General features: G+C 54.8%; 1 protein-coding gene across 1 annotated transcript in view; it reads right to left on the reverse strand.

The window, feature by feature from the left end:
- The window catches only part of TOP2A (DNA topoisomerase II alpha), a 195,197-nt gene that overhangs the window by 134,677 nt on the left and 37,140 nt on the right, over positions 1 to 23,380 (reverse strand). Inside the window, exons 16-22 of the mRNA XM_075350156.1 lie at positions 8,546 to 8,655; positions 8,297 to 8,389; positions 8,106 to 8,220; positions 7,900 to 8,021; positions 7,242 to 7,390; positions 1,862 to 2,093; positions 1,648 to 1,782 (exon numbers count right to left, since the gene is read on the reverse strand). Of these exons, the coding sequence (XP_075206271.1) occupies positions 1,648 to 1,782; positions 1,862 to 2,093; positions 7,242 to 7,390; positions 7,900 to 8,021; positions 8,106 to 8,220; positions 8,297 to 8,389; positions 8,546 to 8,655 (956 nt within the window). The remainder of the gene's footprint in view (positions 1 to 1,647; positions 1,783 to 1,861; positions 2,094 to 7,241; positions 7,391 to 7,899; positions 8,022 to 8,105; positions 8,221 to 8,296; positions 8,390 to 8,545; positions 8,656 to 23,380) is intronic.

A 23,380-nucleotide genomic window follows, 5' to 3' on the forward strand; every position in this document is an offset into this window, starting at 1 on the left:
GCACTCTGGCAACAGTGCCAGAGGTAGAACACATAGGGTAGCTGGAACTGCGACCAATCCTGAACTAAGGCGCCTGCCGCCAGAGCTCTTTGCTCGTGAGACCGCGCCATGCAAATCGGGACCTTGTTGTTGTGTCGAGACGCCATTAGGTCGACGTCCGGCATCCCCCAGCGGCTACAGATTGCCTGACACCATTCTGGGTGCAGAGGCCATTCCCCTGCGTCCATACCCAGGCGACTGAAGAAGTCTGCTTCCCAATTTCCTACGCCCGGGATGTGAACTGCGGATATGGTGGATGCTCTGTCCCCCACCCACATCAGAATCCGCCGGATTGCCAGGTAGGCTTGGCGATGCGTGTTCCGCCTTGGTGGGCGATGTCTGCCACCGCTGTGGAATTGTCCGACTGAATTCGGATCTGTTTTCCTTCCAGCCACTGCTGGAAGGCTTGCAGGGCAAGATACACTGCCCAGATTTCCAGAACATTGATCTGACGGATGGACTCCATGACCGTCTGAGAAGGGAAACGTTCCTGTCTAGGGACGTCGACTCCCAAACCCATTGGCAAGCATGTCCCATTGAAGTGGACGCAGATGAAACTGCGCGAAAGTGGACTGCCTGTGCATGAGACGTCTAAGGGGTGTGACTGGCCTTGAAGGAGAGACTGCACCCCCGTCTGTAGTGAACGCTGCTTGTCCAGCGGAAGCTTCACTACCGCTGAGAGAGTGTGAAACTCTATGCTCAGATATGTCGGCGATTGGGTCAGTGCCCGATGTAACCTTGAAAAGTTGATGATCCACCCGAAACTTTGGAGAGTCTCCAGCGCCACGTTCAGGCTGCGTTGGCATGCCTCTTGAGAGGGTGCCTTGACAAGTGGATCGTCCCAGTAAGGATCACAGAGTGACCCTGAGAGTGCAGGACTGCTCCCCCTGCTGCCCTGAACCTGGCGAAAACCCGTGGGGCTGTCGCTAGACCGAAGGGCAGGGCTACGCACTGAAGATGCTCGTCTTCAATAACGAAAACGTAGCACACGCTGGTGCTCTGGAGCAATCGGCACGTGGAGATAGGCATCCTGATGTCTATTGATGCTAGGAAGTCTCCTTGCGACATTGAGGCAATGACAGTATGTGTGTGCGTACTTGTTTGTGTGTGTTTTGTGCGTACATGTGTGTGTTTGTGTGCACTGCAAGTGTGGGTCAGAGCGTGGTGGATGTACGGAACCAAAAGTGTCTGAGGTGAGGATTTGCTCGTACAGCAAAGCTTTTTCGTAAACAGAGTTACAAATTTACAGAAAGCTTTGCTTGTTAAGCGAAATTCTCGTTAAGTTGGTTACTCGTTAGCGAGGTTCCACTGTACATATGCACACACAATAATAATAATACATATATATATATATATATATATATATATATATATATATATATATATATATATATATATATATATATATATATATATATATATATATATATATACATATACATATACATATATATATATACATACACACACACACACACACACACACACATATATATATATATACATATATACATACATATACACACACACACACAAATATATATTATAAAAAAAAACACATACAATTGAATCAGCCACTACATGCAGAGGCTTCTGATTTGTCGTTACCTGTGTCCAAGTCCTAACTGGAAGTTCAGAGATTTCAATAGTGGTTGTGTCCAGTACAGACACTTCACCATGAAGGATGTACTGGTTTGGGCCAAGCTCCTGGATGACGCCTTTGAAGTTCTTGTAGCTTGGAAGCTGTGTAAGAAAGGTTATCAGCCATTTGATAGAGACTTATTTGTGAAGATCACATACCTTTAGGTTCTATACTACGTACCATATGGTGAGGCTCCTCTCCATCCAACATTTTACGGATATTATTTACTATCTCACGAACATCATAATTCGGGATTTTACAAGACCAACCAGTGCCAATGCCCTCCGCACCATTCACCAGTACCATGGGGATAATGGGAATATACCATTCAGGCTCAACCTTCTGGTTATCATCATATATGAACTTCAGGACACTGTCATCCGTAGCAGGAAAGAGGAGACGAGCATGTGTACTGAAACGAGAACGAATGACATGTTACATACAGTCAGTTTACTTTATCTATATATATAATTGCCTTATTCTGTCTGTCTTGCTCCAAAATTGTGTCCTTACGGTGACAAACAGCGAATTGGCCGCTGGGCTCGCCACGCCCCGCCCCCCTCACGCATTGCACGCTCGCTCAGGCCCCGCCCCCCGCACGCATTCCCCGAACCAACTCCCTGCAGCGGCGGAACACACACACGCACACACAAGGACAGACACACACACACACACACACACACACACACATCAGATCGCATCCACACACTCACAACATCCCGTGATATCGCTTGCTTCTCGGCGGCGATCCTGTGCGTGCAGTGACCTTCCAGGACCTGCCGGAGGATCACATGGCCGGAAGCATGTGGTATCTCCGGATGTTGTGATTGTGTGAGCGCGTATGTGCGATATCGTCAGTGTGTGTGTGCGCGTGTATGCGATCGGATGTGTGTGAGTGTGTTCTGATGTGTGTGTGTGTGTGTGTGTGTGAGTGTGTTCTGATGTGTGTGTGTGTGTGTGTGTGTGTGTGAGTGTGTGAGTGTGTGTGAGAGAGAGAGAGAGTGTGTGTGCGCAGCATGGGGGACGGAGCACGATGGGGAGTGCGCAGCATGGGGGACGGAGCACGATGGGGAGTGCGCAGCATGGGGGACGGAGCACGATGGGGAGTGCGCAGCATGGGGGACGGAGCACGATGGGGAGTGCGCAGCATGGGGGACGGAGCACGATGGGGAGTGCGCAGCATGGGGGACGGAGCACGATGGCGAGTGCGCAGCATGGGGGACGGAGCACGATGGCGAGTGCGCAGCATGGGGGACGGAGCACGATGGCGAGTGCGCAGCATGGGGGACGGAGCACGATGGCGAGTGCGCAGCATGGGGGACGGAGCACGATGGCGAGTGCGCAGCATGGGGGACGGAGCACGATGGCGAGTGCGCAGCATGGGGGACGGAGCACGATGGCGAGTGCGCAGCATGGGGGACGGAGCACGATGGCGAGTGCGCAGCATGGGGGACGGAGCACGATGGCGAGTGCGCAGCATGGGGGACGGAGCACGATGGCGAGTGCGCAGCATGGGGGACGGAGCACGATGGCGAGTGCGCAGCATGGGGGACGGAGCACGATGGCGAGTGCGCAGCATGGGGGACGGAGCACGATGGCGAGTGCGCAGCATGGGGGACGGAGCACGATGGCGAGTGCGCAGCATGGGGGACGGAGCACGATGGCGAGTGCGCAGCATGGGGGACGGAGCACGATGGCGAGTGCGCAGCATGGGGGACGGAGCACGATGGCGAGTGCGCAGCATGGGGGACGGAGCACGATGGCGAGTGCGCAGCATGGGGGACGGAGCACGATGGCGAGTGCGCAGCATGGGGGACGGAGCACGATGGCGAGTGCGCAGCATGGGGGACGGAGCACGATGGCGAGTGCGCAGCATGGGGGACGGAGCACGATGGCGAGTGCGCAGCATGGGGGACGGAGCACGATGGCGAGTGCGCAGCATGGGGGACGGAGCACGATGGCGAGTGCGCAGCATGGGGGACGGAGCACGATGGAGAGTGCGCAGCATGGGGGACGGAGCACGATGGAGAGTGCGCAGCATGGGGGACGGAGCACGATGGAGAGTGCGCAGCATGGGGGACGGAGCACGATGGAGAGTGCGCAGCATGGGGGACGGAGCACGATGGAGAGTGCGCAGCATGGGGGACGGAGCACGATGGAGAGTGCGCAGCATGGGGGACGGAGCACGATGGAGAGTGCGCAGCATGGGGGACGGAGCACGATGGCGAGTGCGCAGCATGGGGGACGGAGCACGATGGCGAGTGCGCAGCATGGGGGACGGAGCACGATGGCGAGTGCGCAGCATGGGGGGGACGGAGCACGATGTGGAGTGCGCAGCATGGGGGATGGAGCATGATGTGGAGTGCGCAGCATGGGGGATGGAGCACGATGTGGAGTGCGCAACATGGGGGATGGAGAACATGGGGGATGGAGCACGATGAGGGGTGCGCAGCATGGGGGATGGAGCACGATGGGGGGTGCGTAGCATGGAGGATGGAGCACGATGGGGGGTGCGCAGCATGGGGGATGGAGCACGATGGGGAGTGCGCAGCATGGGGGATGGAGCACGATGGGGAGTGCGCAGCATGGGGGATGGAGCACGATGGGGAGTGCGCAGCATGGGGGATGGAGCACGATGGGGGGTGCGCAGCATGGGGGATGGAGCACGATGGGGGGGTGCGCAGCATGGGGGAAGGCGCACGATGGGGGGTGCGCAGCATGGGGGATGGAGCACGATGGGGGGTGCGCAGCATGGGGGAAGGCGCACGATGGGGGGTGCGCAGCATGGGGGATGGAGCACGATGGGGGGTGTGCAGCATGGGGGATGGAGCACGATGGGGAGTGCGCAGCATGGGGGATGGAGCACGATGGGGGGTGCGCAGCATGGGGGATGGAGCACGATGGGGAGTGCGCAGCATGGGGGATGGAGCACGATGGGGGGTGCGCAGCATGGGGGATGGAGCACGATGGGGGGTGCGCAGCATGGGGGATGGAGCACGATGGGGGTGCGCAGCATGGGGGATGGAGCACGATGTGGAGTGCGCAGCATGGGGGATGGAGCACGATGTGGAGTGCGCAACATGGGGGATGGAGAACATGGGGGATGGAGCACGATGAGGGGTGCGCAGCATGGGGGATGGAGCACGATGGGGGGTGCGCAGCATGGAGGATGGAGCACGATGGGGGGTGCGCAGCATGGGGGATGGAGCACGATGGGGGGTGCGCAGCATGGGGGATGGAGCACGATGGGGGTGCGCAGCATGGGGGATGGAGCACGATGTGGAGTGCGCAGCATGGGGGATGGAGCACGATGTGGAGTGCGCAACATGGGGGATGGAGAACATGGGGGATGGAGCACGATGAGGGGTGCGCAGCATGGGGGATGGAGCACGATGGGGGGTGCGCAGCATGGAGGATGGAGCACGATGGGGGGTGCGCAGCATGGGGGATGGAGCACGATGGGGAGTGCGCAGCATGGGGGATGGAGCACGATGGGGAGTGCGCAGCAAGGGGGATGGAGCACGATGGGGAGTGCGCAGCATGGGGGATGGAGCACGATGGGGGGTGCGCAGCATGGAGGATGGAGCACGATGGGGGGTGCGCAGCATGGGGGATGGAGCACGATGGGGGGTGCGCAGCATGGGGGAAGGCGCACAATGGGGGGTGTGCAGCATGGGGGATGGAGCACTATGAGGGGTGCGCAGCATGGGGGATGGAGCACGATGGGGGGTGCGCAGCATGGGCGATGGAGCACGATGGGGGGTGCGCAGCATGGGGGATGGAGCACGATGGGGGGTGCGCAGCATGGGGGAAGGCGCACGATGGGGGGTGCGCAGCATGGGGGATGGAGCACGATGAGGGGTGCGCAGCATGGGGGATGGAGCACGATGGGGGGTGCGCAGCATGGGGGATGGAGCACGATGGGGGGTGCGCAGCATGGGGGATGGAGCACAATGGGGGATGCGCAGCATGGGGGATGGAGCACGATGGGGGTGCGCAGCATGGGAGATGGAGCACGATGGGGAGTGCGCAGCATGGGGGATGGAGCACGATGGGGAGTGCGCAGCATGGGGGATGGAGCACGATGGGGAGTGCGCAGCATGGGGGATGGAGCACGATGGGGGGTGCGCAGCATGGGGGATGGAGCACGATGAGGGGTGCGCAACATGGGGGATGGAGCACGATGGGGGGTGCGCAGCATGGGGGATGGAGCACGATGGGGGGTGCGCAGCATGGGGGATGGAGCACGATGGGGGGTGCGCAGCATGGGGGATGGAGCACGATGGGGGGTGCGCAGCATGGGGGATGGAGCACGATGGGGGGTGCGCAGCATGGGGGATGGAGCACGATGGGGGGTGCGCAGCATGGGGGATGGAGCACGATGGGGGGTGCGCAGCATGGGGGATGGAGCACGATGGGGAGTGCGCAGCATGGGGGATCGAGCACGATGGGGAGTGCGCAGCATGGGGGATCGAGCACGATGGGGGGTGCGCAGCATGGGGGATGGAGCACGATGGGGGGTGCGCAGCATGGGGGATGGAGCACGATGGGGGATGGAGCACGATGGGGGGTGCGCAGCATGGGGGATGGAGCACGATGGCGAGTGCGCAGCATGGGGGATGGAGCACGATGGCGAGTGCGCAGCATGGGGGATGGAGCACGATGGCGAGTGCGAAGCATGGGGGATGGAGCACGATGGCGAGTGCGAAGCATGGGGATGGAGCACGATGGGGAGTGCGCAGCATGGGGGATGGAGCACGATGGGGAGTGCGCAGCATGGGGGATGGAGCACGATGGGGAGTGCGCAGCATGGGGGATGGAGCACGATGGGGGGTGCGCAGCATGGGGGATGGAGCACGATGGGGGGTGCGCAGCATGGGGGATGGAGCACGATGGGGGGTGCGCAGCATGGGGGATGGAGCACGATGGGGGGTGCGCAGCATGGGGGGGATGGAGCACGATGGGGGGTGCGCAGCATGGGGGGGATGGAGCACGATGGGGGGTGCACACCTCCCCCCAAAACACACACACGCACACACACGCACTGCACAACACACCACACACACACACTGGGAACCACAAACACTGCCCTACACAGACATCCACACAGACAACGCCGCACACACAAATATACGCACATACCGCACAACACACACATTGCACAAAACATACCTCCCCCAAAACACACACACCCCACACAAACCGCGCAACACACACACACACAACGCTACAGACACACAGGGCTCTACAAACAATGCAACACACAAACACTGCTCTCACCCCCCGCCACACCCAGAACATGTACAGCCCCCTACACAAACACTTGGTAACTACACACAACAACATATACATATATAATAATATATATATATATATATATATATATATATATATATATATATATATATATATATATATATATATATATACAAAAATCATACATTAACTACACAATACGTAAATTCTAGAATACCCGATGCGTAGAATCGGGCCACCTTCTAGTAAAGTAATAACTGTCCGAACATCAAACTAATGCTTCCAGCATTATGGTCTTCATTACCTAAGCATTGTGAAGATATATCGAGGGCTGGCAGCATCTTTACCACCGTGTAGTCTAGTACCAAACTGCCCAATAGGTTGCAAAAGGTTCACATTGTTGCTGCCCATAAAGTTTTGGGCCAAGTTGATGATGGTCATCATTAAGGATGCCTGCAGAGGGGAAAAAAAACAAACTGTTAAAATGCAATTGTTAATCTTTATAGCTGCTGACACGCAAAAGCTGTGGATTTGCCCATTGAACTCTAATCAGAAGCTTTCTCTGTTCATTGAACAATCAGCGGCAGAAGACAGGGAGAGCCTAAATACCAGAATATCAAGTGCTCGGCTCATACTGCAGCCATTAACTAGGGATTTCATGAAAACCACACACACAAGAAAGCCAATGGCTCTGGAAACAGGTCTGCAATTATTTTATCCGCCCTCAGATAAGGCAGACTAATCTTGGTGACAGATTTTTCAACAGCTAACATGTACGCGGATCGCCGCGGCCTGCCCACGGCAGGGGGCGGGGATTAACCTCACACGATCCATGACGTACCCAGTACGTCATGGGTCGCCAAGGGGTTAACAATCCCTATGCACAGGATAGGTTGAGGTCCCAGTGACAGGACGCTCCTCAATCTACAAAAGCCTCACCAGAATCCAGACTGAGCTCTTACCTCACCATGATGATAAGCAGACATTTCAGCTACAGAGCCAGCCAGCTGAGCAACCTTCACTTCTCGCTTATCATTTCTCTTGAAGCAAGTGAATAGGACCTTCCTCTGACCTGGCTTCAAGCCTATAAAGCAACATTAATAGTTCACATCTTTATTAATATGCGATGAATTTAGAACCAGAAGATTAGCAAAGTTACGTTACTTACCATCAACCAAGGAAGGGATGGATCGCTCATTGTCAGAGTTGGAGAACAGAATCAGCTCTTTGTTAATGAAGTCATTGAAGGTCAAGTGCTTTGTAGCTTTTCCATAGAGGTATTCCTGTATACAAACCATTAACATTTATTACACTTCCATGAGGACATTTCCAGAGAGACCTCATCATTGAAGGACATACCTCTGGCAATCCATGAAGCCTCCGCTGCCTTCTGTCTTCCATGAAGTTTGTCAGCCATTCCTTACGATCATCAATTTTCTTCTTGCTAAAGGCCTGGAAGTTTCGAGGAAAACAATTGGATTTATTCGGTTTCCCGTCAATAGTAATCTGAATGAGGTTTATTAAACTGTATGCTACAGTCTATATGATGGGAAACATTAAAAATAATAAAAATGGAAAGGCTCTAATCTGAATAGAGACACGTCTTACCAGGGTGATCGCAGCATCATCTAATGGGCCACTGTATTTGAACGGAATTCGATGTCTCTCCATATCCGCAAAATATTCTTTAGCCTCTTTAGATGTGCTGGTCCCCAGACCTAGAGAATCACATTCAAGGAGGTTAAAAAAAAAAAATGGAAAGTCTCGCTATAACATCTAAAAATTGAATATGGTTCCCCTTTACCAACAGCTACACTACAGGTTTACCTACCGTATTTTTCATTTTGTAAGGGTACCGAATTATAAGACACACCCCAAATTTACAAGAGGAAAGAAGGGAATTTTGTTACTTACCGTAAATTCCTTTTCTTCTAGCTCCAATTGGGAGACCCAGACGATTGGGTGTATAGCTACTGCCTCCGGAGGCCACACAAAGTATTACACTAAAAAGTGTAAGGCCCCTCCCCTTCTGCATATACACCCACCGTGGGATCACGGGCTCTCAGTTTTAGTGCAAAAGCAAGAAGGAGGAAAGCCAATAACTGGTTAAACAAATTCAATCCGAAGGAACATCGGAGAACTGAAACCATTCAACATGAACAACATGTGTACCCGAAAAACCAAAAAATCCCGAAGGAAACAGGGCGGGTGCTGGGTCTCCCAATTGGAGCTAGAAGAAAAGGAATTTACGGTAAGTAACAAAATTCCCTTCTTCTTCGGCGCTCCATTGGGAGACCCAGACGATTGGGACGTCCAAAAGCAGTCCCTGGGTGGGTAAATTAATACCTCAAGTTAGGGCCGTAAAACAGCCCTTCCCTACATGGAGGCAACCGCCGCCTGCAGGACTCTTCTACCTAGGCTGGCATCCGCCTAAGCGTAGGCATGCACCTGATAATGCTTGGTGAAAGTGTGCAGACTCGACCAGGTAGCTGCTTGGCACACCTGCTGAGCCGTAGCCTGGTGCCGTAATGCCCAGGACGCACCCACGGCTCTGGTAGAATGGGCCTTCAGCCCTGATGGAACCGGAAGCCCAGCAGAACGGTAGGCTTCAAGGATTGGTTCCTTGATCCATCGAGCCAGGGTGGATTTGGAAGCCTGCGACCCTTTGCGCTGACCAGCGACAAGTACAAAGAGTGCATCCGAGCGGCGCAGGGGCGCCGTGCGGGAAATGTAGAGTCTGAGCGCTCTCATCAGATTCAACAAATGCAAATCCAATTCATATCGCTGAACTGGATGAGGACAAAAGGAAGGTAAGGAGATATCCTGATTGAGATGAAAGGGGGATACCACCTTAGGGAGAAACCCCGGAATCAGGCGCAGCACTACCTTGTCTTGGTGAAACACCAGGAAGGGAGCTTTGGATGCCCGCGCTGCTAGCCCGGACACTCTCTGAAGAGACGTGACCGCTACCAAAAAGGCCACTTTCTGTGAAAGTCGAGAAAGTGAAACATCCCTCAGAGACTCAAAGGGCGGCTCCTGGAGAGCAATTAGTACCCTGTTCAGATCCCATGGGTCTAACGGCCTCTTGTACGGAGGGACAATGTGACAAACCCCCTGCAGGAACTTGCGTACCTAAGGAAGTCGTACTATGCGCTTCTGAAAGAATACAGACAGCGCTGGGACTCGTCCGTTAAGGGAGCCGAGCGACAAACCTTTTTCCCAAACCAGATTGCAGGAAGGAAGAGTAGGCAATGCAAATGTCCAGGGAGACACTCCCTGAGCAGAGCACTAAGATAAGAATATCTTCCACGTCTTGTGGTAGATCTTGGCAGACGTCGGCTTCCTAGCCCGTCTCATGGTGGCAATGACGTCTTGAGATAATCCTGAAGACGCTAGGATCCAGGACTCAATGGCCACACAGTCAGGTTCAGGACCGTAGAATTCAGATGGAAAAAACGGCCCTTGGGACAGTAAGTGTGGCCGGTCTGGTAGTGCCCACGGTTGGCCAACCGTGAGATGCCACAGATGCGGGTACCACGACCTCCTCGGCCAGTCTGGGGCGCGAGGATGACGCGGCGGCAATCGGAGCTGATCTTGCGTAGCCCTCTGGGCAACAGTGCCAGAGGGGGAAACACATAGGGTAGCTGGAACTGCGACCAATCCTGAACTAAGGCGTCTGCCGCCAGAGCTCTTTGATCGTGAGACCGCGCCATGAAAATCGGGCCCTTGTTGTTGTGCCGAGACGCCATTAGGTCGACGTCCGGCCTCCCCCAGCGGCTACAGATTTCTTGAAACCCGTCCGGGTGTAGAGACCATTCCCCTGCGTCCATGCCCTGGCGACTGAGGAAGTCTGCTTCCCAGTTTTCTACGCCCGGGATGTGAACTGCGGATATGGTGAATGTTCTGTCTTCCACCCACATCAGAATCCGCCGGACTTCCTGGGAGGCTTGCCGGCTGCGTGTTCCGCCTTGGTGGTTGATGTATGCCACCGCTGTGAAGTTGTCCGACTGAATTCGGATCTGTTTGCCTTCCAGCCTCCGCTGGAAGGCCTGCAGGGCAAGATACCCTGCCCAGATTTCCAGAACATTGATCTGAAGGGAGGACTCCTCTGAAGAGAGTCCTTGCCCGTCTGAGAAAGGGGTACGTTCCTGTCTAGGGACGTCGACTTCCCATCCCATTGGCGAAGAATGTCCTAAAGAAATGGATGCAGATGAAACTGCGCGAAAGGGACTGCCTCTGCATGAGACGCCTTAAGGGGTGTGACTGGCCTTGAAGGAGAGTGCACCCCCGTCTGTAGTGAAACGCTGTATGTCCAGCGGGAGCTGCACTATCGCTGAGAGAGTGTGAAGCTCCATGCCAAGATATGTCAGCGATTGGGTCGGTGTCAGATTTAACTTTGAAAAGTTTATGATCCGCCCGAAACTCTGGATAGTCTCCAGCGCCACGTTCAGGCTGTGTTGGCCTGCCTCTTGAGAGGGTGCCTTGACAAGTAGATCGTCCAAGTAAGGGATCACAGAGTGACCCTGAGAGTGCAGGGCTGCTCCCACTGCTGCCATAAACTTGGTGAAAATCCGTGGGGCTGTCGCCAGACCGAAGGGCAGGGCTACGAACTGAAGATGCTCGTCTTCAATAACGAATCTTAGCTAACACCGGTGCTCTGGAGCAATCGGCACGTGGAGATAAGCAACCTGATGTCTATTGACGCTAGGAAATCTCCTTGAGACGTCGAGGCAATGACGGAGCGGAGGGATTCCATCCGGAACCGCCTGGTTTTCACGTGCTTGTTGAGCAGTTTTAGGTCCAAAACGGAACGGAAAGAGCCGTCCTTTTTTGGTACCTCAACCAGATTGGAGTAAAAACCGTATCTTGTTCCTGAGGAGGAACAGGGATTACCACTCCTTCTGCCTGCAGAAGAGCATCGGCTCGGTCGGGAGGTGAGGAATTTCTGAAGATCTAGCCGGAGGACGAGAACAGAACTCCATCCTGTACACGTGAGACAAAATGTCTCTCACCCACCGGTCTTTGACCTGTGGCAGCTAAATGTCGCCAAAGCGGGAGAGTCTGCCACCGACCGCGGATGCGGAGAGAGAGGGCTGAACGTCATGAGGAAACCGCCTTGGTAACGGTTCCTCCGGCTGCCTTCCTTGGGCGTGATTGAGCCCGCCAGGAATCTGCGCCTCTCTGAGCCTTTTGAGTCCTTTTGGACGAGGACAATTGGGACCTGCCCGAGCCTGGGAAGGACCGAAACCTGTTGGGTGTTGTTTGATCTGGGCTGGTGTAAGGAAGAGTCCTTACCCTTGGACTGTTTAATGATATCATCCAATCGCTCACCAAACAGTCTGTCACCAGATAATGGCAAACTGGTTAAGCACTTTTTTGGAAGCAGAATCTCAACCACCAGGCTCTGCGTAAAACCACGGAGTTGGCGGACGCCACTGACGTACGGCTCGTAGTGCAGGACAGCATTAATAGCGGAAGTCGCAATGCAGACATTGCGAGGTTAAGGACGCCATCTGCGGCACAGATGTACATGTGACAGTGACCACGTGCGCAAGACCAGCTGAAATAGCTTGGAATGCCCATACGGCTGCGAATGCCGGAGCAACCGACACGCCGATAGTTTCATAGACAGAATTCAACCAGAGGACCATCTGTCTGTCAATGGCATCTTTAAGTGAAGTCCCATCTTCCACTGCAACTATGGATGTAGCCGCAAGCCTGGAGATTGGGGGATCCACCTGTGGACACTGGGTCCAGCGCTTGACCACGTCAGGGGGAAAAAGGATAACGTGTATCCTTAATACGATTGGAGAACGCTTATCTGGATAAGTGTGGTGTTTCCGGATTGCTTCTCTGAAGTCAGAGTGGCCAGAAAAGTACTCAATATACGCTTGAGATACTGAAAAGGGATTTCTCCTGCTGTGAAGCCGACTCCTCCACCGGAGGAGCTGAGGGAGAAATATGCAACATTCCATTGATGGACGCTAGAAGATCATTCACTATGGCGTCACCATCCGGTGTATCCGGATTGAGAGCGGTCTCAGGATCAGAGTCCTGATCAGCTACGTCTGCCTCATCATACAGAGAGTCCTGCTGGGACCCTAACCAGTGATGAAGCCGAGTGCCGCTCCCAGCGAGCTCGCTTAGGCTGTCTGGGACTGTCGTCCGTGTCAGAGCCTGCGCCCTGGGATGCATGGGACCCCCCCGGAGCACTGATTTGTTCCAAATGAGGGTGGCCAGGGAGCATTGTATCAACATTGCCCATGGTCCGTCTGGACTGCAAAGTCTCTAAGATGTTAGTCACAGTCACAGACAATCTATCAGCCGAAACTGCAACTCCGTCCCTGTCCCTGGACAGGGTTCACCGGTGGTTCCTTTGGCCACCTCTAGCAGAGACCCGGGCTGACCAAGTGATACAGGGGAGCATTGCACACAATGGGGACAGTGGAACCTGCCGTGTGGAACAGTATCACGTGCAGTACAAGCAGCATAGAAAGCCTGTGCCTGGGCACCCTTGCTTTTTTGCTGCTGTTGTCTAGCTATCTAGAAGTATATAGCCAAGAATAGCGACCGTACAGTGCAATGTATAGCATACAAGCAGAAGAAGGGAATTTTGTTACTTACCGTAAATTCCTTTTCTTCTAGCTCCTATTGGGAGACCCAGACGATTGGGTGTATAGCACTGCCTCCGGAGGCCACACAAAGCAATTACACTAAAAAGTGTAAGGCCCCTCCCCTTCTGGCTATACACCCCCAGTGGGATCACTGGCTCACCAGTTTTAGTGCAAAAGCAAGAAGGAGGAAAGCCAATAACTGGTTTAAACAAATTCACTCCGAAGTAACGTCGGAGAACTGAAAACCATTCAACATGAACAACATGTGTACCCGAAAAACAACCAAAAATCCCGAAGGACAACAGGGCGGGTGCTGGGTCTCCCAATAGGAGCTAGAAGAAAAGGAATTTACGGTAAGTAACAAAATTCCCTTCTTCTTCGGCGCTCCATTGGGAGACCCAGACGATTGGGACGTCCAAAAGCTGTCCCTGGGTGGGTAAAGAAATACCTCATGTTAGAGCTGCAAAGACAGCCCTCCCCTACGGGGAGGCAACTGCCGCCTGCAGGACTCTTCTACCTAGGCTGGCGTCCGCCGAAGCATAGGTATGCACCTGATAATGTTTGGTGAAAGTGTGCAGACTCGACCAGGTAGCTGCCTGGCACACCTGCTGAGCCGTAGCCTGGTGTCGTAATGCCCAGGACGCACCCACGGCTCTGGTAGAGTGGGCCTTCAGCCCTGATGGAACCGGAAGCCCAGCAGAACGGTAGGCTTCAAGAATTGGTTCTTTGATCCATCGAGCCAGGGTGGCTTTGGAAGCCTGCGACCCTTTGCGCTTACCAGCGACAAGGACAAAGAGTGCATCCGAGCGGCGCAGGGGCGCCGTGCGGGAAATGTAGATTCTGAGTGCTCTCACCAGATCCAACAAATGTAAATCCTTTTCATACCGATGAAGTGCATGCGGATAAAAGGACGGCAAGGAGATATCCTGATTAAGATGAAAAGAGGATACCACCTTAGGGAGAAACTCCTGAATGGGGCGCAGCACTACCTTGTCCTGGTGGAACACCAGGAAAGGAGCCTTGGATGACAGCGCTGCTAGTTCGGACACTCTCCGAAGAGACGTGACCGCTACCAGAAAGGCCACTTTCTGTGAGAGTCGAGAAAGTGACACATCCCTCAGAGGCTCGAAGGGCGGCTTCTGGAGAGCAACAAGGACCTTGTTTAGATCCCACGGATCTAACGGCCGCCTGTACGGAGGTACGATATGACAAACCCCCTGCAGGAACGTGCGCACCTGAGAAAGTCGTGCTAGACGCTTCTGAAAAAACACGGATAGTGCCGAGACTTGCCCTTTAAGGGAGCCGAGCGACAAGCCCTTTTCCAACCCAGATTGCAGGAAGGAAAGAAAGACAGGTAACGCGAATGGCCAGGGAGATACTCCTTGTGCAGAGCACCAGGATAAGAAAATCTTCCACGTTCTGTGGTAGATCTTAGCAGAAGTGGACTTCCTAGCCTGTCTCATGGTGGCCACGACCCCTTGGGATAATCCTGAAGACGCTAGGATCCAGGACTCAATGGCCACACAGTCAGGTTCAGGGCCGCAGAATTCCGATGGAAAAACGGCCCTTGGGACAGTAAGTCTGGTCGGTCTGGTAGTGTCCACGGTTGGCCGACCGTGAGATGCCACAGATCCGGGTACCACGACCTCCTCGGCCAGTCTGGGGCGACGAGTATGACGCGGCCGCAATCGGATCTGATCTTGCGTAACACTCTGGGCAAGAGTGCCAGAGGTGGAAACACATAAGGGAGCCGGAACTGCGACCAATCTTGCACTAAGGCGTCTGCCGCCAGAGCTCTTTCATCGCGAGACCGCGCTATGAAGGTCGGGACCTTGTTGTTGTGCCGAGACGCCATTAGGTCGACGTCCGGCACCCCCCAGCGGCGGCAGATTTCCTGAAACACGTCCGGGTGAAGGGACCATTCCCCTGCGTCCATGCCCTGGCGACTGAGGAAGTCTGCTTCCCAGTTTTCTACGCCCGGGATGTGAACTGCTGATATGGTGGATGCTCTTTCCTCTACCCACATCAGAATCCGCCTGACTTCCTGGAAGGCTTGCCGACTGCGTGTCCCTCCTTGGTGGTTGATGTATGCCACCGCTGTGGAGTTGTCCGACTGAATTCGGATCTGTTTTCCTTCCAGCCACTGCTGGAAGGCTAATAGGGCAAGATACACTGCCCTGATCTCCAGAACATTGATCTGAAGGGTGGACTCCTGCTGAGTCCACTTCCCTTGAGCCCTGTGGTGGAGAAAAACTGCTCCCCACCCTGACAGACTCGCGTCTGTCGTGACCACTGCCCAGGATGGGGGCAGGAATGATCTTCCCTGCGATAAAGAGGTGGGAAGAAGCCACCATAGCAGAGAATCCTTGGCCGTCTGAGAAAGGGAGACTTTCCTGTCTAGGGAAGTTGTCTTCCCGTCCCATTGGCGGAGAATGTCCCATTGAAGTGGACGCAGATGAAACTGCGCGAACGGGACTGCCTCCATTGCTGCCACCATCTTCCCTAGGAAGTGCATGAGGCGCCTTAAGGGGTGCGACTGACCCTGAAGGAGAGACTGCACCCCTGTCTGTAGAGACCGCTGCTTGTCCAGCGGAAGCTTCACTATCGCTGAGAGAGTATGAAACTCCATGCCAAGATACGTTAGTGATTGAGTCGGTGCCAGGTTTGACTTTGAAAAGTTGATGATCCACCCGAAAGTCTGGAGAGTCTCCAGCGCAACATTCAGGCTGTGTTGGCATGCCTCTTGAGAGGGTGCTTTGACAAGTAGATCGTCCAAGTAAGGGATCACCGAGTGTCCCTGAGAATGCAAGACTGCTACCACTGCCGCCATGACCTTGGTGAAAACCCGTGGGGCTGTCGCCAGACCAAATGGCAGAGCTACGAACTGGAGATGGTCGTCTCCTATCACGAAACGTAGAAAACGTTGGTGCTCTGTAGCAATCGGCACGTGGAGATAAGCATCTTTGATGTCTATTGATGCAAGGAAATCTCCTTGAGACATTGAGGCAATGACAGAGCGGAGGGATTCCATCCGGAACCGCCTGGCGTTCACATGCTTGTTGAGCAGCTTTAGGTCCAGAACAGGACGGAACGAGCCGTCCTTTTTTGGAACCACGAAGAGATTGGAGTAAAAACCTTGCCCTTGTTCCTGCAGAGGAACAGGGATCACCACTCCTTCTGCTCTTAGTGAGCACACTGCCTGCAGAAGGGCATTTGCTCGGTCGGGGTGTGGGGAGGTTCTGAAGAACCGAGGCGGAGGATGAGAACTGAATTCTATCCTGTACCCGTGAGACAAAATGTCTGCTACCCACCGGTCTTTGACCTGTGGCAGCCAAATGTCGCAAAAGCGGGAGAGCCTGCCACCGACCGAGGATGCGGAGGGATGAGGCCGAAAGTCATGAGGCAGCCGCCTTGGAAGCGGTTCCTCCGGTTGTTTTCTTGGGACGTGAATGAGCCCGCCAGGAATCTGAGCTCCTTTGCTCCTTCTGAGTCCCTTTGGACGAGGAGAATTGGGTCTTGCTGGAGCCTCGAAAGGACCGAAACCTCGACTGCCACTTCCTCTGTTGAGGTTTGCTCGATCTGGGCTGGGGTAAGGAGGAGTCCTTACCCTTGGACTGTTTAATGATCTCAGTCAATTGCTCACCAAACAGTCTGTCTCCAGATAGTGGCAAGCTGGTTAAACATTTCTTGGAAGCAGAATCTGCTTTCCATTCCTTTAACCACAAGGCTCTGCGCAAAACCACAGAGTTGGCAGACGCCATTGAGGTACGGCTCGTAGAGTCCAGGACAGCGTTGATAGCGTAAGTCGCAGACATTTGCGAGGTTAGGGACGCTACTCGCGGCACTGCTGGACGTATGATAGAGTCCACTTGTGCCAGGCCAGCTGAAATAGCTTGGAGTGCCCACACGGCCGCGAATGCTGGAGCAAACGACGCGCCGATAGCTTCATAGACAGACTTTAACCAAAGGTCCATCTGTCTGTCATTGGCATCTTTAAGTGAAGCCCCATCTTCCACTGCAACTAAGGACCTAGCCGCAAGCCTGGAGATTGGGGGGTCCACCTTTGGACACTGGGTCCAGCGTTTGACCACGTCAGGGGGAAAGGGATAACGTGTATCCTTAAGACGTTTGGAGAAACGCTTGTCTGGGTAAGCATGATGTTTCTGGACTGATTCTCTGAAGTCAGAGTGGTCCAGAAAAGTACTCAGTTTAGGCTTGGGATACCTGAAATGGAACTTCTCCTGCTGTGCAGCTGCCTCCTCTGCAGAAGGGGCAGGGGGAGAAATTTCCAATAGACTATTGATGGCCGCTATAAGGTCATTTACCATAGCGTCACCATCAGGGGTATCTAGATTGAGAGCGGTGTCAGGAGTAGACTCCTGATCACCCACCTCTGTCTCCTCATACAGAGCCTCGTCTCGCTGAGACCCTGACCAGTGTGATGACGGCGAGGGTCTTTCCCAGCGAGCCCGCTTAGGCTGCCTGGGACTGTCATCCGAGTCAGAGTCTTCAGCCTGTGATGCCTGGGACCCCCTTGAAGTACGGATTAGTTCCAACTGAGGGGGACCGGGGAGCATAGACACAGCAGTGTCCATGGTCTGAGAAACTGGCCTGGACTGCAAGGTTTCCAGGATTTTTGTCATAGTCACAGACATCTATCAGCAAAAACTGCAAATTCTGTCCCCGTTACCGGGGCAGGGTTCACAGGCGTCTCTGCCTGGGCCACTACTACCATAGACTCTGGCTGACGAAGTGGCACAGGGACCGAACATTGCACACAATGGGGGTCATTGGAACCTGCCGGTAGATTAGCCCCACATGCGGCACAAGCAGTGCATACCGCCTGTGCCTTGGCACCCTTGCGTTTTGCGGATGACATGTTGTTGTCTCCTCAGAGCAATGAGGGTATAAGCCAAGAAGCGACTGTACAGTGCAATATAAATATATATGGTACAGGGAAAAAATGCACCAAATAACACTGTGGCACTAGTGGGGCCAGCACTTATGTGCAGCTTACCGCCCGCATAAACGCGGGTGTGTGGTCGCCAGAGTCCCTTGTCTGAGTCCCCCAGAGCCTGTGTCCGTTCTCCAGCCAGACTGCATGCAGGAATGGCTGCCGGCGTCCTGTGGAGAGGGGCGGGCCCTGGGCGTGTTGAGACCAAGAGCGGGAAACTTGCGTCCCCACTGTGCCCAGTGAGAGGGCTGGAGCATGTAAATAAGGCTCCAGCCCTCGGCGCTGCCTATTGCACAGCGTCTCTCCCTTTCCCTGATTGACAGGGTGGGGGCGGGAACGAAACAGAGCTAGGCCGCAAAAGCCGGGGACTAGATTTATGAGCGCTGCCGCCGTAAAAGCGCGGGCAGCGCGAGTCCCCGGCGCACTACAAGTCACAGCGGCGCCGCCGCTCCCGGAGCGGCCGGCGCGGTAGTTCCCAAGACATAAAATCACTCAGCTAAGCTGCAGTGACTCTAACCCGAGCGCGCAGCGCTAGTGCCCCCGGCGCACTAGCACACCCAGCAAGCCTGGAGTGTGCGTGGCCTGTCTGTGCGGGGACACAGAGTACCTGAACGTTGCAGGGCCTTGTCCCTGACTGTACTCAGCTCCTCCAGCAGGGTCTCTGGGTCTGTGGATGGAGCTCGGCCTCAGGGTTTGGGGGCCGGTAAGATCCCACTTCCACAGAGCCCCTCAGGGGGATGGGGAAGGAAAGCAGCATGTGGGCTCCAGCCTCCGTACCCGCAATGGGTACCTCAACCTTACAAACCGCAAGTGGGGTGAGAAGGGAGCATGCTGGGGGCCCTATATGGGCCCTCTTTTCTTCCATCCGATAGAGTCAGCAGCTACTGCTGACTAAACAGTGGAGCTATGCGTGGATGTCTGACCTCCTTCGCACAAAGCAGAAAACTGGTGAGCCAGTGATCCCACTGGGGGTGTATAGCCAGAAGGGGAGGGGCCTTACACTTTTTAGTGTAATTGCTTTGTGTGGCCTCCGGAGGCAGTGCTATACACCCAATCGTCTGGGTCTCCCAATGGAGCGCCGAAGAAAACAGCATGTGGGCTCCAGCCTCCGTACCCACAATGGGTACCTCAACCTTAAACACCGCCGACATAAAGTGGGGTGAGAAGGGAGCATGCTGGGGGCCCTAGTATGGGCCCTCTTTTCTTCCATCCGACATAGTCAGCAGCTGCTGCTGACTAAACAGTGGAGCTATGCGTGGATGTCTGACCTCCTTCGCACAAAGCAGAAAACTGGTGAGCCAGTGATCCCACTGGGGGTGTATAGCCAGAAGGGGAGGGGCCTTACACTTTTTAGTGTAATGCTTTGTGTGGCCTCCGGAGGCAGTACTATACACCCAATCGTCTGGGTCTCCCAATGGAGCGCCGAAGAAAGTACAAATGAACACTTCAGCACATGCAGTACAAGCAGCATAGAAAACCTGTGCCTTAGCACCCTTGCTTTTTTGCTGCTGTTGTCTAGCCATCTAGGAGTATATAGCCAAGAATAGCGACCGTACAGTGCAGTGAATAGCATATCAGCATGAAGTACAAATGAACACTTCAGCACATGCAATACAAGCAGCCTAGAAAGCCTGTGCCCTAGCACCCTTGCTTTTTGCTGCTGTAGTCTAGCCATCTAGGCATAAAGTACAAATGGCATTAGTGGGGTCAGCACTTCAGGTGCCGCTTACCGCCCGCACAAAAGCGGGTGTGTGGTCGCCCGAATCCTGTGACTGGTTGCCCAGAGCTTGTCTCCCTTCTCCAGCCCAGACTGCGTGCAGGAATGGCTGCCGGCGTCCTGTGAAGAGGGGCGGGCCGTGGGCGTGCCCCAGACAAGAGCGGGAAACTGGCGTCCCACTGTGTCCAGTGAAGGGGGCTGGAGAATGCAAAGCAGACTCCAGCTCTCGGCGCTGACTTTCTGTACAGCGTCCCGCCCCTCTCCTGACTGGCAGGGCTGGGGGCGGGAACGAAGCGAAAACTAGGCCGCAAAGCCGGGGACTCGAGTAATAAGCGCGGCCGTCCTATGTGCACGGCCAGCGCGGGAGTCCCCGGCGCACCACAAGTCCCAGCCGCGCCACAGTGTAAAACACCCCGCAGCGGCCGGCGCGGCAGTTTCTAATACATAAATTCACTCAGCTAAGCTGCAGTGAATAATAGCACAAGCGCACACAGAGTACCTTAATGTAGCAGGGTCCTGTCCCTGACGATATCCAGCTCCATATCCAGCAGGTTCTCCGGGTCTGTGGATGGAGCCCGGTCTCAGTGCCTGGAGACCGGTAAGATCCCACTTCACCCAGAGCCCTGAGGGGGGATGGGGAAGGAAAACAGCATGTGGGCTCCAGCCTCCGTACCCGCAATGGGTACCTCAACCTTACAAACACCGCCGACAAAAGTGAGGTGCGAAGGGAGCATGCTGGGGGCCCCATATGGGCCCACTTTTCTTCCAACCGACATAGTCAGCAGCTGCTGCTGACTAAAAACAGTGGAGCTATGCGTGGATGTCTGACCTCCTTCGCACAAAGCATGAAAACTGAGAGCCCGTGATCCCACGGTGGGTGTATATGCAGAAGGGGAGGGGCCTTACACTTTTTAGTGTAATACTTTGTGTGGCCTCCGGAGGCAGTAGCTATACACCCAATCGTCTGGGTCTCCCAATGGAGCGCCGAAGAAAAATCATTTTTAATGTTAAAATGAGGAGCGGCTCAGGAATGTCATAGGAGGCAGGGTCGGCAATGCTGCGGGCTCGGAGGAGGGGGTCTTGCGGCTCAGTGGATAGAGGGTCGACGATATTGTGGGCTTGGTGGTGTCGCGGTGGCAAGTGCCATTGATCTGCTGGCAGCCTGCGGCCTCCATTGAATTGCCCTCGGCCATTTTCTTGAAGTCCATCGAGTCAACTGTGGGCAATTCAATGGCGCTCACCGCATCGCAGACACTCCGTCCTGTGACCCTCATGAGCTGCTTCACTGCAGTGACACCCCCCTCCTGCGAGCACTCAGTATTGCCGACCCTGCTCCGCCACTCCGGTAAGCCATATTTGGATTATAAGACGCACCCCCATTTTACTCCCAGTTTGGGGGGGTGGTAATGAATCTTCTATTCTGGTACATATTAATCACATTCCTATGTATTTAAGGTTAAATTCTCTCACTGGCACAAAACAATCTTTCTTTGTCGCTCTATTGGGAGACCCAGACAATTGGGTGTATAGGCTATGCCTCCGGAGGCAGCACAAAGTATTACACTCAAAAGTGTTAAGCCCCTCCCCTTCTGCCTATACACCCCCCGTGCTCCCACGGGCTCCTCAGTTTTTCTGCTTTGTGCGAAGGAGGCAGACATGCACAGCACAGCTCCACAGATTGGTCAGCAGCAGCTGCTGACCAGGTCGGATGGAAGAAAAGTGGGCCCATATAGGGCCCCCAGCATGCTCCCTTCTCACCCCATTCCTATTGGCGGTGTTTGTTAAGGTTGAGGTACCCATTGCGGGTACGGAGGCTGGAGCCCACATGCTCCTTTCCTTCCCCATCCCCCTCAGGGCTCTGGGTGAAGTGGGATCCTATCGGTCTCCAGGCACTGAGACCGTGCTTCATCCACAACTCCTGTGGAGACTGCTGGATAGGAGCCGGGTTCCGTTCAGGGACATGGCCCTGCATCTTGAAGGTACTCTGTATCCCTGTAGGGACCGTGCACGGCAACACCTCAGCTTTGCTGGGTGTGCTAGTGCACCGGGGACCGCGGCGCTGACCGGGTCTATATGTGCCATTACACACTCAGCGTCGCTGAGTGTGTTTATATGTAGGGGCTACCGCGCTAACCACCGCTGCCATGTGAAACTGCGGCGCGGCTGGGACTTGTAGTTCGCCGGGGACTTCGGCGTCGGCCGCGCTTTTACGGCGGCGACGCTTATGCTCGAGTCCCCGGCTTTCTTGCGGCCTAGCTTCCTTTTTCCCGCCCTCAGCCCTGACAGGCAGGGGAAGGGCGGGACGCTGCACGGAAGAGAGGGACAAACGAGCAGCATGAGGGCTGGAGCATGCTTTGCATACTCCACTCCCCTCACTGTGCACTGTGTGAGACGCCCACGGCTCCCTCCTCTCGTCAGGACGCCGCAGCCATTCCTGTCAGCTCCTCCGACGCTGCAGAGGGGGACAAACCCTGGGAAACCCAGACACGGTCTCTGGTGGCCTCACAACCGCTTTAGGCGGCTGGTAAGCAGCACCTGTGGTATTAGCCCCATGGTGCTGTAGTGTATTGATACATTCTGTGTTATTACTATATACTTTACACTGTATGAGCACAGTTCATTATGGCTATTTACCCTTTTGTGTTAATCAGGGAAAACAATAGCATGGCACCCACAAAGACAGGGGTGCCAAAACACAGGCTTATTATGCTGCCTGCGCCGCTTGTACGACCCAGCTGCCGGCAGGTCCCATTGACCCTCATTGTGTGCAATGTGTGGCCCCTGTGACTCTCTTCTTCAGCCAGAGCACTGCTAAGAGGGGCCCAGGGGGAGACACCTGTTGACACGGTCCTTAGTGACGGGGATGGAGTTTGCAAAACTCTCTGAGACTATGGCTGAGATACTAGAAGCCTTGCAGTCCAGGCCGGTATCTCAGCAAAGGGACTCTGTTGAATCATTGTTCCCTGGCCCCCCTCAATTGGACCAACAATGTCCTCCCGGGATACATTCCAGGCTGAGGGTTCTGACTTAGACCCCAGCCCCAGACCGACTAAGCGGGCTCGCTTAGAATTTCCCTCGACATCATGTTGTTCAGGGTCTCAGCGGGGGGAATCTCCGGTTGATGATGCGGAGACAGCTGATCAGGATTCTGATCCTGA

This window comes from Anomaloglossus baeobatrachus, chromosome 5 (assembly GCF_048569485.1).
Source record: "Anomaloglossus baeobatrachus isolate aAnoBae1 chromosome 5, aAnoBae1.hap1, whole genome shotgun sequence".
Classification (NCBI taxonomy): domain Eukaryota; kingdom Metazoa; phylum Chordata; class Amphibia; order Anura; family Aromobatidae; genus Anomaloglossus; species Anomaloglossus baeobatrachus.